The sequence below is a fragment of the Geospiza fortis genome, unplaced genomic scaffold (genome assembly GCF_000277835.1).
Source record: "Geospiza fortis unplaced genomic scaffold, GeoFor_1.0 scaffold114, whole genome shotgun sequence".
In the NCBI taxonomy this organism is placed as follows: domain Eukaryota; kingdom Metazoa; phylum Chordata; class Aves; order Passeriformes; family Thraupidae; genus Geospiza; species Geospiza fortis.
The window spans coordinates 2,289,443-2,305,158 of record NW_005054383.1 but is presented as its reverse complement, the minus strand read 5'-3'; the positions used below and the strand labels follow the sequence as shown (position 1 = coordinate 2,305,158).

Sequence of the window (15,716 nt, the reverse complement as noted above, 5' to 3'; positions counted from 1 at the left end):
GCAGGAATTCCCACAGATGCAAAGCAGCATTTGAAAACTTTAAACCATTAAAGAATCATTTCCTCCCTCCCAAAAAAGTGTCACTTAAAACCCCTCTGTCTTCTAGAGCCAGTGTGACACTGCAAAAGAAAGAGCAGTCATTAACTGATTTGTTTTTAAACAGACAAACAAACAAATTACAAAAAAAAATTTCAAATGCTGCTGTGCTGAACCTGCAATCCTTCATCCCATTTTTGGAATGACAGTGCCCAGTATGCCCACAGTCCCCCATCTCTTTTCATTCTAATATCCAAAAGCAGATTTGACTTTTTAAGACCTCCCATTATTTTATGAAGGATTTCTACTGCCACAAAGTACAATTCTCCCCTTTACTGCCCCTTCAACGTGTGAATAAAAATGCAGTAGGCTGAAAATATGTGGGACTGTGATATGAGAAAATAAAAAGAGTGAGACACCCTGTGTGCCATGGAACAGTAATTCTAATTTTAGCTACTCACTATTCACTATTTAGTCTATTTAACCCTGCTCCAGTAACAAGCACCTGGATTTCTGGACAAATCTCAAATACAGCATTTTGGGAACCACTGTCACCAAAACATTAGCACAGTTTCTTATGAATAAATGAGTTCATGTCCCTGCCTCAGCACAGAGCAGCTCTTGGTGTGTCTCTTGGGCCACAGGCACAGTTTAGAAGGGAACACAGGGGTGATTCCTTGGAATTTAAACCTGGCTTTAGGATTCCCACAGCACAATGTACAGCAGAAATCTTGAGCAAGCAATGATTCATCACCACATCTTCAGGATGTGTCTGGTGTCACATTAAAAAGTCCTCACACTGGCAACAATTCCACTTAAGGGAACAGGAAACAGAAGGGTTTTCCAGAAGTTTGAAGCAGGGTTTTCCAGAAGTTTGTAAGAGCAAGCAGGAACACCACAAAACAGCCCTTGAGACACCCAATGAGAGCTTGAAGCGGAGTTGGATTGAGGACCCACCTCCTCTGGCAGGTTATTGAACTGGCATGGCCAAAAATGATACACTCAGTCAAATGTGTGGACAAGGGGGTTTTAGGAATGGGCTCCACAGCTACAGATGAGGAGCTTATTCATTAGGAAAATTAAAAGACTCTATTTTTAAACCAGGCACCTGACCCACCCTCCTTTACTGCAATATCCATGCACAAATAACACACCTTTAATCCACACCAGTTACTCAAATACCTGGTGATCTATCCAGTGCCTGTATTGTGCTAATGTGGGAGATTTTTATCCCCTGACAAAGGAAAGAGTAAATACTGAAGAGTAAAATTTCATCCCCATTTATCATGGTTCGGCTATATATTAATATGGAAATAACCAAATGTATATAAATCAAAACTTCCTTGAAAGTCAAGCATGATTTCCTTCCATTTAGGAGACAGGGCAAAGTCACACCAGGAAAAGAAGCAGCTCAGAAAATGAGAAGCATTTCTTTGTCCTGCAAGGTTCTAACAGAGCCACGACCAGCTCCAGCACAGGGATGGGATCCTTGCTGGATTTACTGGATTGTGGCCCAGCCATGAATTCAGGCTGCCTCACCTTCCTTCCCTCCTTGACCATGCACAGCCCCTCAGCCTTGTGGAGCAGGACAGCACACATGGAGTGGGTTATTGGGGTCTTTCTGCTGTCACTGTGGGAACACAAACCTCACTGGGGTTCAGCCCCACTGGCTCCTCAGCACTGAGGAGCCCAGGCAGCAGCACAGGCTTCATCAGGTCAATGCTGCTCCTTGCCCCAGAGGTGCCTCAGTTCACAAATAAAGTTCCAAGGATGAAGAACCCTTTTGATGATATCTAACACCAGCTACACTTCACTGCCTCACTCTCCATAAGATTGCCCTCCAACAGTCATTACAGCAGGGTTGTAATTATATATGTGCAAAGGAAGGGCAATAAAACTTACATAAATACAGCAGGCCATCCTTCTTCTGACCTCAAAAATCTGTATTTATAGTGTAACTCTTTGGGTTTGTTGCCCAGAGCAGCTGTGGCTGCCCCTGGATCCCTGGAAATGTCCAAGACCAGGCTGGGATGGGGCTTGGAGCAGCCTGGAGCAGTGGAAGGAGTCCCTGCCCATGGCAGGGGTGGAACTGGATGAGCTTTAAGGTCCCTTCCAACCCAAGCCAGGCTGTGATTCTCTGATTTTATACTCAATCACCTAAATACAGCAGCAAAGACTTTTGGAGCAACATTTTGCTTTACTTGTATCAGTGAGTCATAGGCTACATTTAAAGCTGTTTTATTTAGACAAGTTATAGGCATGCTCAATGTATATTAGATGCAGTTCCTGAATTGTGTTATGTATTTCCCTCACGCAGGCTGCTGTGTTACCATAACATCCCAAAGATGACATTTAACACAAACAATCACATTATTTCCACAAATCAATAATTCTGCTATTTAAAACCAATTTAATTCAATAATTTTAAACCAACCAGCTCCTCTTTGAAGTGTCACAATTCAAACTGTAAACTTCCACAAGTGCCATTTGAATTCAGAGGATTTGGTGTTTCAAAAGCTGCCCCAAACACTGGTGGGGCATGGTCCAACTCCTGCACTAATAAGCAGCACAAGAATTAACAAATCCTTTGCTCCAAATGAGGCAGACAAATAATGCCCCGTCAGCACAATCCCACTCCATTACAGCAGCAGCACAACTCACAGTGATTTATGACCCTCTTGGCTGCACACTTGGCTGTGGCTGATATTAGGATCATACAACTCCCATCACAACCTAAATCCCAAAATACATAACTAATACCATTTCTTTAAGTGCTCTGCAAATACACTGCTTCAAAGAAGCACTGGTGAGGATGGAAGCCAAGCAGGCAAATCTCCTAACTTGGAAAAACAAAATTTTAATCTGAATTTTAAGACAAATTCCAACTTTGTCACCTCCTGAAATCTTGGAAAGAATGAAATGCATAACAGATGTACTCCATTTTAAATATAGCCACATCACGCACGCGTTTTTTAGAACACACAGAAAACACTGTGCCTGATAAAAATGCCTCCCTTATGCTCTGATTCACTTTCAGTACCCCATTATGGACACAAAATCATCCCTGACTCCTGATCAGCAAACAGCCATGGCCAAACTGGCTCTATCTCCAAGCAGGAATAAGCAACAAAGGAAAAGGATCATCCCAGTGCTTTATCAGGACTCAGAAACCAGCACCTTCCTGTCAGGATCCTCTGCCTTCACACTTAAAAATGGCATTCTTGATGTGCTGAACCCACCTTCCACTGCCAGGTAAGTTCTGTGATGCTCCCTATTAAATAGAGCCAAGGAAAACTTTTAGTCAGAGGTGTCACCCAGTTCATGAACACACAGCCATTCATGCTACAAGAATAAAACACATTTTCCAAACTGACTAAACACGATCCAAGCATCTGATTCTGGAGAAATAACAGACTGCAGCAACAACTCGGATCATTTTCATATAAAAAACATTCTAAGGGTGCACATAGTTACTGAAATGCTATATATACACATATACATGGGGAAAGAGAGAGTATGGAGTGACAGGAGAAGGGGGAATGGCTTCCACTGCCAGAGGGCAGGGACAGATGGGATATTAAGAAATTATTCCCTGTGAGGATGGGCAGGCCCTGGCACAGGGTGCCCAGAGCAGCTGGGGCTGCCCCTGGATCCCTGGCAGTGCCCAAGGCCAGGCTGGATGGGCTTGGAGCAGCCTGGGACAGTGGGAGGTGTCCCTGCCCAAGGTATTGAGGCAGAACTAGATGATCTTCAAGGTCCCTTCCAACCCAAATTCTTCCACAATTCTATGAACTCAACAGCTTTATGTAAGATTTTTGGACTTATTTCTGGAAAAATACCATCAAATATCAAATTAAAGCATCTGACACAGGTAAGAAAATATGACTTCAGTGAAGACTAACAGACCTTTTGTTTATTTCTATATCCACAGAAATTTCCAGCAGCAGCAATGTTTCATACCCAAAGGCATATATGTTACTTTAACATTCTCAGCAGAAAAATGCAGTTGCTGATCATTAAGGATTCCAGAACCTCGGGTGAGGCACGGGGTGTGTATGTTTCTCTTAAACAGTTTATTGGAATTATGAAACAACTTATAATAAATTTTCTCATCCTCACGTGGTATTTTAAAGAACTCTCTGCTTCTAGATGATGCCACATTGCCAAGCAGCAAGTAAAACATTAAACACTACTCATATTGTCTCATTAGTAACTTATATGTGCATGAGAGAGAATCTCTTTCATAACATGGATCTTACCAGCAAGGTCAGTCCCAAACAGGGAGTCAGACAGATGCAAACAACTGCCCAGAATCATGGAATGGTTTGGGTTGGAATGACCTTACACCATCCAGTGCCACCCTCCCACTTTCCCGGGCGCTCCAGCCCCAGTGTCCAGCCTGGCCTTGGACACTGCCAGGGATCCAGGGGCAGCCCCAGCTGCTCTGGGCACCCTGTGCCAGGGCCTGCCCACCCTCACAGGGAAGAGTTCCTTCCCAATATCCCAATTAACCCTGCCCTCCAGCAATAGGAAGCCATTGCCCCTTGTCTTGTCCCTCCAGACCCTTGTAAATAAACTCTCTTCATGTTTCTTGTCAGCTCCCTTCAGGTACTGGAAAGCCACAACTAGGTCACCCCAAAACCTTCTCTTCTCAGGCTGAACATTACCCATTCTCTCAGCATTTCCTCACAGGAGAGGTGCTCCATCTCTCTAATCAACTTAGTGGCCTCCTGTGGACCCACTCCAAATAAAAGCCAAGTTTTAAAATCTGGAAATAGATGGGAAAAGCTGAAAAAGCCTTGGATCAAAGCCTGGTTATCTGCTGGTGCACAGTCACAGTGTGTGACACCACAGGGTCCCCATCCCTGCCCTGGAAGCCTGTGACCACTTCTCTGAGCACAGGCTGAGCTCAGACCTGCTGGAAACAGTTCTTCCCAAGCATCATGCTGTCTAAACAAAGGAAATTTGGAGCTGATGTTGTACCTGGTCTCTTTGCAAATAATGCCCTTATACAGGAACATTTCCTCATTACATCCTGCCTGTAGCACCATTCCTGTCAGGCCCTGAGCAACTCCAGGAGATTTATCTGCTGCTCGCTCGTCCAAGTCGGTCAGAGGTTAGAGACACTCAGTACCTACAGGACACACTTCAAATGTCCACTAAACACCAGTGAAAGAAGCAAAGAATTTGATTCCAAGAGCTACTGGAAACACCTACGAAAAAGCTTCCCAGGGAGGTCTTCTGAAAACAGCACAACCACAAATTAACTTCTACTCTCTCTCTCAGGCACGTGCATCTGAGTCAAACAGCAAAGCTGCACATTTAAAACTGAAAAGATCCCATTTCTGATTCAAACATCCTCATTTATCTAATGAACTTAAAGAATTAAGCATCCAACATCAAAATAAGTTTTCATACATTTCCTGTGGTCTGTGTCAATGTTTCATAGCATGTTTTATTTCAATTATAGACTCTACTTTTTTTATGAGGTGTGTGTTGCTGAGGGTTTTTAGTGTTTTTTTAGCTTATTGTGCAGTTAAACACAGTCAAACTACAACCATTTTGTCCCTTCAAACATACAAATAATTGTTAATATCAATGGTACTGTTCATCAGTTAGTTTTGCTTTCCACTTTTCCCCCTGTTTTGAAGGCCTTCCCATCAAGACCTAAAAATTAGTAACACTGGAAGGAAAATAAGTCTTTACAAGGAGAGACAGCTGGATTTGGATGCTTTTGGGCTCTTTTCTGCACAGCCCCTTTGTCCCCATTGCAGTGGCAGGACCTGTGCTTTATGGAATCACATACCCAGCAGGTGCTCTGGGAATTCCAGCCTGGGATGACATCCACACAAAGAGATTTGAGTTAACTTCAGCTGAAGGGGAAAAAAAACCCCATCAAAAGGAAGCAAACTGTTCTTTCATGAGCAGATGATCAAGATGTTACTTTTCCTTTATTTGCATGTTCCCATACACATTAAGCAGGCAGGCAGAAGGAAAGATCCCATCACCAAGGTAGTAGACTTTATTCAGCCAGTTCTTCTGGACTGTGTCAATTTTGGAGATTTTATAAGTAATGCTATTTTATGAGAGCAACGTGATTTCTAAATTTATCAAGTCCAGTTGAAGGCAACAGTTTTATACGTGCAACAAGAGGAACATCAAGTGCTATCAGTGAAATAAAGACTTGCAATACATTCGTTATTTACATGGTTTGCCAAGAATTCCCACAGTAAGTTACTGTAGCAAATACAAACTCAAAAAATTTACAGGCAGTTGAGAGGGAGATTTTGATCCTGAGGGATGTTAGCTGAAGAAATATATCTAGAACATGTTGTTCCTCCACAAAGAAATTTCAGAACCATGAAAAAATACCAATCCCTCAAAGTAGGCTTATTGCTCAAGGTTAAAACATTCGGGGGGGCAAATGAAAGAGAATATTAATTTGGTGGAAACAATTTGGCTTGAAAGGGCAGTAGAGATTTCTGGGGTAGTCCAATACTGACAAATGCCTTCCTAAAACCACCTCACCAGCCAAATCTGTGCTGCTGCCTAAGACAGAAGTCGTGCCCAAACACGACCTCTGAGAAAAGAACGAGCTGTAATTCCATGGTACAACCCCAATTTAGGCTTCTCTTCCAACTGCCACTTTATATTTTCACAAATTATTACTTGGAAGCAAGCAGCTACACTTTCAAACCCTGCATGGCTCCTCTTTAAATTGAGTTCCAACAATTCCCTCCAAACCTATGAAAGAGCCATCACAATAATGCAAACTTATATAACAGAACCTGTTAAAATGTGTTAATGAGACTATATTGACTAGCTGGCTTCTCTGCAAAAGCAGCTCCCACTGAAGTTAAAAATTTAAAGGCTAGGAATTTTTTTTTCTTCCTTTCTTTTCAAAGGACAGAAATGAGATTGAGAATCATCTAAAAATAGCTGAGAATTTTCAAGAGTCAGCTGTAACAGAAAGAGGAATGGCTGTCTCTCCTTACAGAGCCAGGATGGATGGAGGGAGCTTGTGATTCAGGATCAAGAGAGAGAGCTTACACACAAACTGTAGATGGTAAGGAATAATGCTAATTCCCTCATTTTAATAATATTCCAGGACAATCTACAGCAAATTGAAATCCAGTGGAATTGTACTTTAAAACTGGTGAATGTAAATTCTTATATTCTTTGCCTACTAGCAGAAGTACATATTGTGAAATAACTGCAAAAAGAGTTTTAAACAACTCATTCAAATAATGCATCCTCCTCACGACAGAAGATGAATATAAATTATATGTCTTTGACTTTGTTTTGTCTTTCCCATCAATATTTTTCCCCAAAAAGCACCATGTCAAGGCTTTTATTTAAAGAAGGTGATCTCTCGCATTTAAACAGTTCCCTACCTCTTAAGATTTTCTGATGTAAACAGGAGAAGGAAACTCAGATTTGCAATTGGTAAGGTACCTGTGTACACCATGCACCCAGATTTAGGGTAGCCAAAGACAGAAATACAGGTCAAAGACTCTGCAGATGATTAAGGATGCAGCAGAAGCCACAGTGTCCCTCCAGTATCACAGGAGCTGAGATTTCTGGAATGAAGCTTCACTGTGGCCATGCTCACTGGAGTTCCTGCAGGATGCAAATGTTTTAAGGTCTGTTCAAACTGTTCCTTCACCCCACAGTGTCCAGGGCTAAAGGGCTTAAACAGGCAGAGCTGCAACACCTGACAATCAGACCCTCAGTATTGCATTGACTTATTTATTAATTAGTGTCAGGACATGAGAAATTGAAATCAGAGACCCTGTTGTTAAACAAAGTGTATGGTTAGGCTCCATCCCCTTCAAAGTGAAGAACCTTACACGAGTTCTAACTATGCTCATAAATTATTTTTCAGTGTGTCTAGCAAATTAGCCTGTAAATCAGTTATCAAAACTCAAAGCCTCAAATGCCAACATCCAAGTTTCCCTTAAATAATAAAAGCAGCTGAAGTGTATTTTTAATGGAGAGAATTTTCTACTTGGTTTTGCACAAATAAAACTATGAGCAACTCAAAAAAATCTTCCTCAAAATTTGGAGAAATTGTGACCTTCCTGTCCAGGTCTGAGCAGTACCTGCACACAAACTTAGGCTTACTTAGAGAAAAAGTTATGTCATTTCATCAAGTCATATTTGGAAAGCTCAATAATCACCAGGTTTTCCTACTGAGTTCTTTCTTTTGTTTATAGCTGTGAAAGACATCTTCACAGAGTGAAGACTTGACAAGAACCAGGTTGAGCAACTATAGTCACTATTTACCTCCTTTTCTTTATGCTATTACATGGTAAAATTACAGATCATGTCAAAATGTTAAATCAATGTAGAATTTGCTTCTCCCTGGCAATATGCCTTTGTGCAAATTACCTCTAATTATTATGCTTTATCTGTCACTGAATACTTTCTATTTTTGAAATACAGGAGTGAAGTCAACCTGTGTATGATATTTTATTTTTGCTGTCACACATAAAATCATGAACCTCACAACATGAGGTTCACTACCTTATGGCACACATAAAATCATGAACCTCACTACCTCAACAACAGTTAACAGGTCAGATTATGTAAAACTGGTAAGCTGACTGGTCACTACAATTTTCTATCATGATCAGCACTCAAAATTCTGTTTGTAGGAAAGGAGAAATACATAAACGTTTACTTAATTATCACTTTTTTAAAAAATGGACACTTGTTCTGTCTATTTTCCTCTGATCATCAGATCAGTATCAGAACACATGAAATCCAGAATCAGTGTGTCACAAGTCAGTTCAATAAATATAAAAAGCCTGTATCTAAAGACTTACTTTTATAGAACACGATGAAACCAGCAACTGAACAGAAAGACCTGCACAGCAGCTGGCAAGACACAAGAGAAGCACCTTAACCCCCTCATTGACTCCAAAACCCTCACTTGTTAAAGACTAAAGCTGCCCTTAGCCCCAGAGCAAAGCTGAATCTGCAGAGCTCTCTGCAGAGCCATCCTGCTGGCACAAGCACAAGCCTTCTAGATTTACACTGTGCCCAGCAGGCTGGGCTCAAAAAGCCAAGGAAAACTTTCATCTGATCTTTCATCTACCTCTGAACTTCCAGAAGCACATGACAGCTACAGGTTCTCTCTGAGCACAGTGCTGGTAAAGGGCAGGGAGTCAGGGCAGGCAGGGCAGACTCCAGTGCTTGTCAGGGGTGCTCTCCCCTGAGCAGCTGCAGAGGGGAGGAAGGGAAGAAAATTCAATGATTTCTCTTCATAACCTGACCCAACACCCATGTCCTGCTCCCTGCAAGCCAAACATGAGGCAGCAGTGGGGTATCAAGTCACCAAGCAGAGCTTCAGCTCATGTGCCATGGGAAAAGCATCCCCTGGCTCACAGGCTGCCACCCTGAAAAGTGCCAGGCTATTTATTCATGGACTAAAAGGTTTCACCATTGAGCAGGCTGGGCTCAAATGCCAAGGAAAACTTTCATCTGATCTTTCATCTACCTCTGAACTTCCAGAAGCACATTACAGCTACAAGTTCTCTCTGTGCACAGTGCTGGTAAAGGGCAGGGAGTCAGGGCAGGCAGGGCAGACTCCAGCACTTGTCAGGGGTGCCCTCCCCTGAGCAGCTGCAGAGGGGAGGAAGGGAAGAAAATTTCAATTATTTGTTTCTTCACAACCTGACCAAGATTTTTGTCTTCCAGGAACACCCATGTCCTGCTCCCTGCAAGCCAAACATGAAGCAGCAGTGGAGTATCAGGTCACCAAGCAGAGCTGCAGCTCATGTGCCATGGGAAAAGCATCCCCTGGCTCACAGGCTGCCACCCTGAAAAGAGCCAGGCTATTCATGGACTAAAAGGTTCCACCATGAGCAAAATGGTGATTTTTATAACCAATTTCCTTATTACTAAAGAAATATTTAAAATTATTAGTAAATATTTAAAGAAACACAGAGAACAGTGAAAGCAGCACATCAGCAGGAGATCTTTGAAAAACTTTATCAACAACAGCCACTGCTGGCCACAGGTGATCTGATGGGTGTTCCTGCAGTAAGTGCTGTGAAAGCCAACCTTCCCTGTGCCACCAGCCCTGCCTCAGCCAGGTGGCAGAGAGCACAAGAATCCCTCAGCATTTTCTCCATGATGAAACAAGGGACAAAATCAGAGAGAAAAACGTGGCTGTATTATCAAGAGCTTCTAACAGGAGTACAGCAATAAAGCCACTCCTTGAGGCAAACTTAACAAGGAGATGTCTGGCTGCAGAAAGGTTGGGAATTATTTTGGGTATCAGTGCACACAGAGAGGCCCCAAATGAAATCTTGGTTCTGCTGTGCTATGCCCTATAAACACAGAGAAAGCATTCTTGCCCCAACATGCTTATTTTGAGCACTCAAAAAACAAGATGCCGGTGACCCTGGTATTTCTGGAAGAGTTGCTGCCTGGTAAATAGCAATATTGTGACCTCCCAAGCAACAAGAAAGAGAAATGCAAACAACCAAGAAGAACAGAGCAAAACAAAAATATTTCCATAAGCAGAAGTTTTTTCTATCCCAAGAGATCTCTGCCTCCCGGAGCTCGAAAGGGACACATTAACCTGTGTTATGTGACTCTCAGTATCTCATAATCCTCAATAAATTTATTTGCTAGGAAGCTCTGCAAGAAAACAGAAAAAGTGAATTGTCTCAAATCCTACAGGAAAATTATTATGGAAGATATAACTGAACTGATGGCTGGAGTTTTTCTGTGGATCTCAAAAATTCACTGCTAAACTCTCCTGCACTCCCTTCGTATCCAAGGGGATCAGGTACTTGAAAACAGGGGTCTAAGGAATCTTAAAACATAGAGCAGTCAGAAATAGGCAATTTATTTTTTTACAAGGCATCACTGGTAAGCTCTCCTTCTTGGTTTCTTCTAGACACCATCTATTTAATTCCAAAGTCAGAAACTGGAGGGAACACACCAGGGCCTCCCTGCTTGCACTAAGGAGCCAAGGAAGCAAAGCAGGAAGAAAAGATACTCCCATGCTAAGATTCCAGAAAGAAATTTAGTTTTGCCTCACCTCCAAAACCAGGAAGAGCAGCACTAGGACAACTTGGGGCACATGAAGTTGAGTATTTCAAAGGGAATGGGGAGCAGGGTTTTGAAGCAGTTTGCCCAAGTGACTCCTCCACACCCTGCCTTGGTGCACGCTGGAGAGCTGTACCTGGATTCCTTCGGGGTGAGCCCAGCCAAAGGAGCACTCCTGACATGCTCCAGCCACAGAGGTGCTTTTGTTCCAAGACCTGCTCCAGAAGCAGTGTGAGGTAGAAGTCCTGAAGTGTGCAGAACGTGGACATGGTGTGCACAGCTCATACTTTTGCTCTTTGAAGAGTTTACTTGCTCCTGTTGACTCAGCCTCAAAGATAGCTACGACTGCTGCAGCTCAGACAATTAAGAGATAATACACTAGACATACAGCATAAAAAATAGGATATAATTAAGATATCAAAGGTTGAAAGGAAGCTGAGAATTGAAGTACTGGTAGAGAAACAAAGCTTATGTCTGCTATCTGTACAACACTTTTATATTTGAAGAGAGTATGGGGTATGAGATAATTAAACAACCACTACAAACTTCCTCTTCTCTATTGCTACTATCAATAGATTCTCAGGGAAAACAGTAAAGCAAAGCTTCCTAACAGCACCTCCATTCACAGAACTGAGCAGGTGCTTGGCAGAGATCAATTAATTAAGAGGTGAAATCTCAGTTTTCCTTATTAAATCTCAGAGCTGCTCCCTAACAAAACCCTCCCCGGCAGCAGATCCAACACACCAGCCCGTGGCACTGCTGTTTGATGGCTTTTATCATTGGCTTTGATGTATTTTTTCCCCTGATGGCATTTACCTACAAGCTGAGTAATCTGGCTGCAGAACAAAGTTCTGAGGAAACAGGAAAAAACGGGCAGCTCTGAAGCACCCACTAACTCCCACATCCTCTGAGGGTCTGGGGATGGGAGGGAACAGAGTTAAGTGTGCTACAAACCTGTGGCTAAGGGCAGTCATGGCAAAGGTCTGCTTGGCTTAGAAATACACACAGCTTCTGATTTCTATAACTGCATAAGACATTGGTAAGAAATGGCAGCTGATTACAGCTCTACAAAAAAAAATACAGAAGGGAAATGGGGAAAAAGCAAAGCCCAACCCATATTCCTTGTTAAAGTAATTCTTACCACATGCTCCAGCTGCTTTCGTAGCTACATTTCAGGGTAAGAAGAGACCATTAAATGTCAGTTCACAAAGCAAATTTCATCTTATCTAGACTGCATGTCAGTTTGTCCATCTGTAGTACCCTGGCTGAAGGAGGAACTGTAAAATGCATTCAGAGCTGCAAAATCCAAACCTCTGTACTGAGGAGGCAGAGCAGCCTGTGCCCTCTCATGATAAATGGCAACCAAGGACAGAACAGAAGTCTGAGAAAGACCATGAAAAACCCACTGCTGGCACGTGGTATAATTGCTCTACACAGTGCTCTTGTGATCTCCTAGAAAATATAAACAAATAAATAAGAATATTTAGGAGCAGTACCACCAGTCTCCACAGCTAAGTTCATGTCAGTTTGGGATTAATACTGAGAACAGTTATAAATGCAGCAAAAATACTGAATTTTATTTGTTGCTACAACACAGCCTTCACCCTGCATTTGGCTGTAAAGGTACATGGAAGGGGGAAATATCACAGGGCTGTTTCTCTACAACCTGTTCAATTTATTTCCATTAGAACAGCAAAATTCATCTTAGAGTAACAACGAGGTTACATCTTATGCTGTTTTCTTGAAAGCACACTCCCACTGAAATACATCAGTGTCAACACTTCCCAAAGAAACTCACTGAATTTGTATTTTTAGAAGCTAAGCAGAAAGCCCAAGCCCAGGGACACACATCTGCTTCAGCCCCGTGGCTCCCAGGCACCAATGTCACAGCCGATGTCGCTGCTCGCCGGGAGGCTCCCGCTGCAGCCCCGCTGCCGTATGCACGCAGACAGCTCGCTCACCAAAAATAAGTTTTTGTGTCACATCAAAACAAGCACCTGCCAGGGGCAAGCAGCTGCCACTGCCACCACTGCTCTGCAGTGCTGTCCCCACGTCCTTACTCACTGACCTTTCTACCACCATCCTGGCCTCCTTTTGTGTTTGTTGCCACAAATATCTCCTTCCTCCATCACAATGCCAGTTTATGACTCCTTCGGGTTCTTCCACTCAGTTTTCCAGCTTACTTCATCAAAATGGGTACTTTTATAAGCAGAACAAATAAACTCACAGACCATAACAGGGTTCGTTACATATTCCACTCCCATTTAGATCCATCTGCTCCCCACCTTGGACCACGAGCACTGCAGACAACAATCTCTCTGTGAGACAAAGGCACGGCACTGGAGAGACACAGCTTTGACAAAAGAGACAATTAAATCCTCAGCTCGTACAATCCTCCTGCACGCGCCTCTAAGTGCTGCTAGAAAGCAGCCAGGAGTTTCACTTCAAAATGAACACTGCAGAAAAATGAAAATCAGACTCTTAACCAGGGGGAACTGAAGGATCCTTCATTTTCTTCTCCAAAAGGCAAATTTGCCATTTCATCCCCAGATCCCTTGAGCTGCAGAAATGAGAGCATCTGCCAGCTCACTGAGCCACCTGAGTAACTTTTTCCAGCCTAACTCCAAACTGCAACAACTTGCCATATCAAACTGCCAAATCTACAGTGCTCATTTCTTTCTGTGAATCCAGCTGTCATTTTTCCCAAATGCCTTCTCAGTCCCAACTCTCCTGATGCCAAAAAAAAACCTTTTCACAGATATACATAATTTTGTAAAACACATATGCTCTCTGTATGGCACATGAAGTCAATTAACAAGTTTACTTACTGAATTAAAGGATGACACACAACAGTAAAACAAAAACCTCTTGCAGACAGCAAACACATGAACCTTCTCCTCCCTGCAAGGCAACACACTCAGAAAGAGCGCTGAGTTTCAAAGCCTATGTTGAGTACCACAGATGATCTTTCACGCTTATCTCCCTGGCATCTTTTATCCTGTAATTCCCCCGGTGTTTGTGATGATCAGCACACCAAGTTAAATGTAAAACACGGTCAGCAAGCACAGAGCAGGCACTGGGGCAACTCTGTTCCCTCACAAAAGAGAAAGAAGCACAAAATAAAGGCACGTACCTTTTAACTGGTCGGCTACCACGCTCTGACCGACGCGCTCAACCACCTTTCCATCCTCCATTTCATAGCGATCATCCAAATATTTGGCGGTAGCTTCCGAAATATGGACCTTCCCAGCCACCCCAAGCTGCTCCATCAGATTGGCCAAATTGACATCGTTGGACCACACATCGAACTTGAACCTCCTCATGCCTAAAATGCCACACAGGACTGTGCCGGTGTGAACACCGACTCTCATGTTCACCATTTCTTTCTTCTCCTGGCAGAACTGCTCGATGGCTTTGATCATCCCCAAGCCCATCTCGATGCAGCAGTAGGCATGATCTGCCCGGGGCTCAGGGCAGCCGGCCACGCAGTAGTAACAGTCTCCCAAAGTGCTGATCTTCTCACATTTAGTGTCCTCACACAGACGGTCAAAGCGTCCAAAGAGGTCATTCAGGAGTCCCACCAGGGCGTGGGCTGATTTGTTGGCGCTCATTTTCGTGAAGCCAACGATATCTGCGAACAAAATGCTCACTTGCTCGATCTGCTGCATTTTAAAAGGACGGAATATTATGGGGGTTTTCTGTATGGAGGGCTTCTTCTTCCTGTTTTTGGGGCTTGAGGTGGAATGACGTTTGATGGAGTTTTCACTTTCATCATCCCCCTGCTTCATTAAATCATCGGCTATTATTCTTGGCATAACAGAATGAATCATCCTCTCTTTCAGGGCTTTTTCCACTTCCAAGTCTTTTCCATGCATGATGGATTGCCCCACTTTCAGGAATGTGCTTCTTGATCTGACTTCGGACATGATAAATAAATGAATACCGATGGCGTGGATGCAGATGTGCAGGAAGGCTTTACTCAACAGCTCCCAGTAAACCGCACCAGCTCCCAGAGGTGTGAAACAGTTCTCATCACGGAAGTGATAACCAAAGGTCTCGAAGAGGACCGAGTACGACAGTCCCAGGAACAAGCTTAAATACAGGGGTAAGTGCATCACTGTGTAAAGCAACAAGAGCACTTCAATACACATAGAAAAACTGCCCACTTGAGAAAGACAAGTGTCCGCGGGATCTGCCGGGAGAGTCCGGTTGGACATGTCACCACTTCCTGAGACAGGCTTCAGAGCCTGGAACTGCGGAGCGAGGGTCAGAGCAAACACCAGGAGGGTGAGTATCAGCGAAGTCCATACGTAATGGCGGGCATAAGTCTTAGTGAAAGTGAACACAAAAAAAGCTACACATACCAGGAGGAAGCACAGAGCCGGCACCATGAAAACAATCTGTTTCTCTCTCATGTGTATGCCGAAGTAGATGCCCCAGAGCAGACAGGCCACGCCAATGTAGAAGAGGGCATAGCGAAACCTGCGCTGGGTCTGCGGGAAGCATCTCTCCATGCAAGCCTCCTCCAGGTTGTTGGAGTCGAACTTGGGGTTCCACCACTTGGAAGAGGCCCGCTCGAAGAGCTGCGGCAGCTTCTTCTGCCGGCGGAGGCCGGA

The 15,716-nt window shown here is 43.4% G+C and overlaps 1 protein-coding gene across 1 annotated transcript in view; it reads right to left on the bottom strand.

Moving 5' to 3' along the window:
* ADCY9 (adenylate cyclase 9) overlaps positions 1-15,716 on the bottom strand; it is a gene marked incomplete at its 5' end in the record, with an annotated part of 83,064 nt that extends 67,348 nt beyond the window's left edge. Inside the window, one exon of the mRNA XM_005425270.2 lies at positions 14,234-15,716. Coding sequence (XP_005425327.1) covers positions 14,234-15,716 — 1,483 coding nt within the window. The remainder of the gene's footprint in view (positions 1-14,233) is intronic.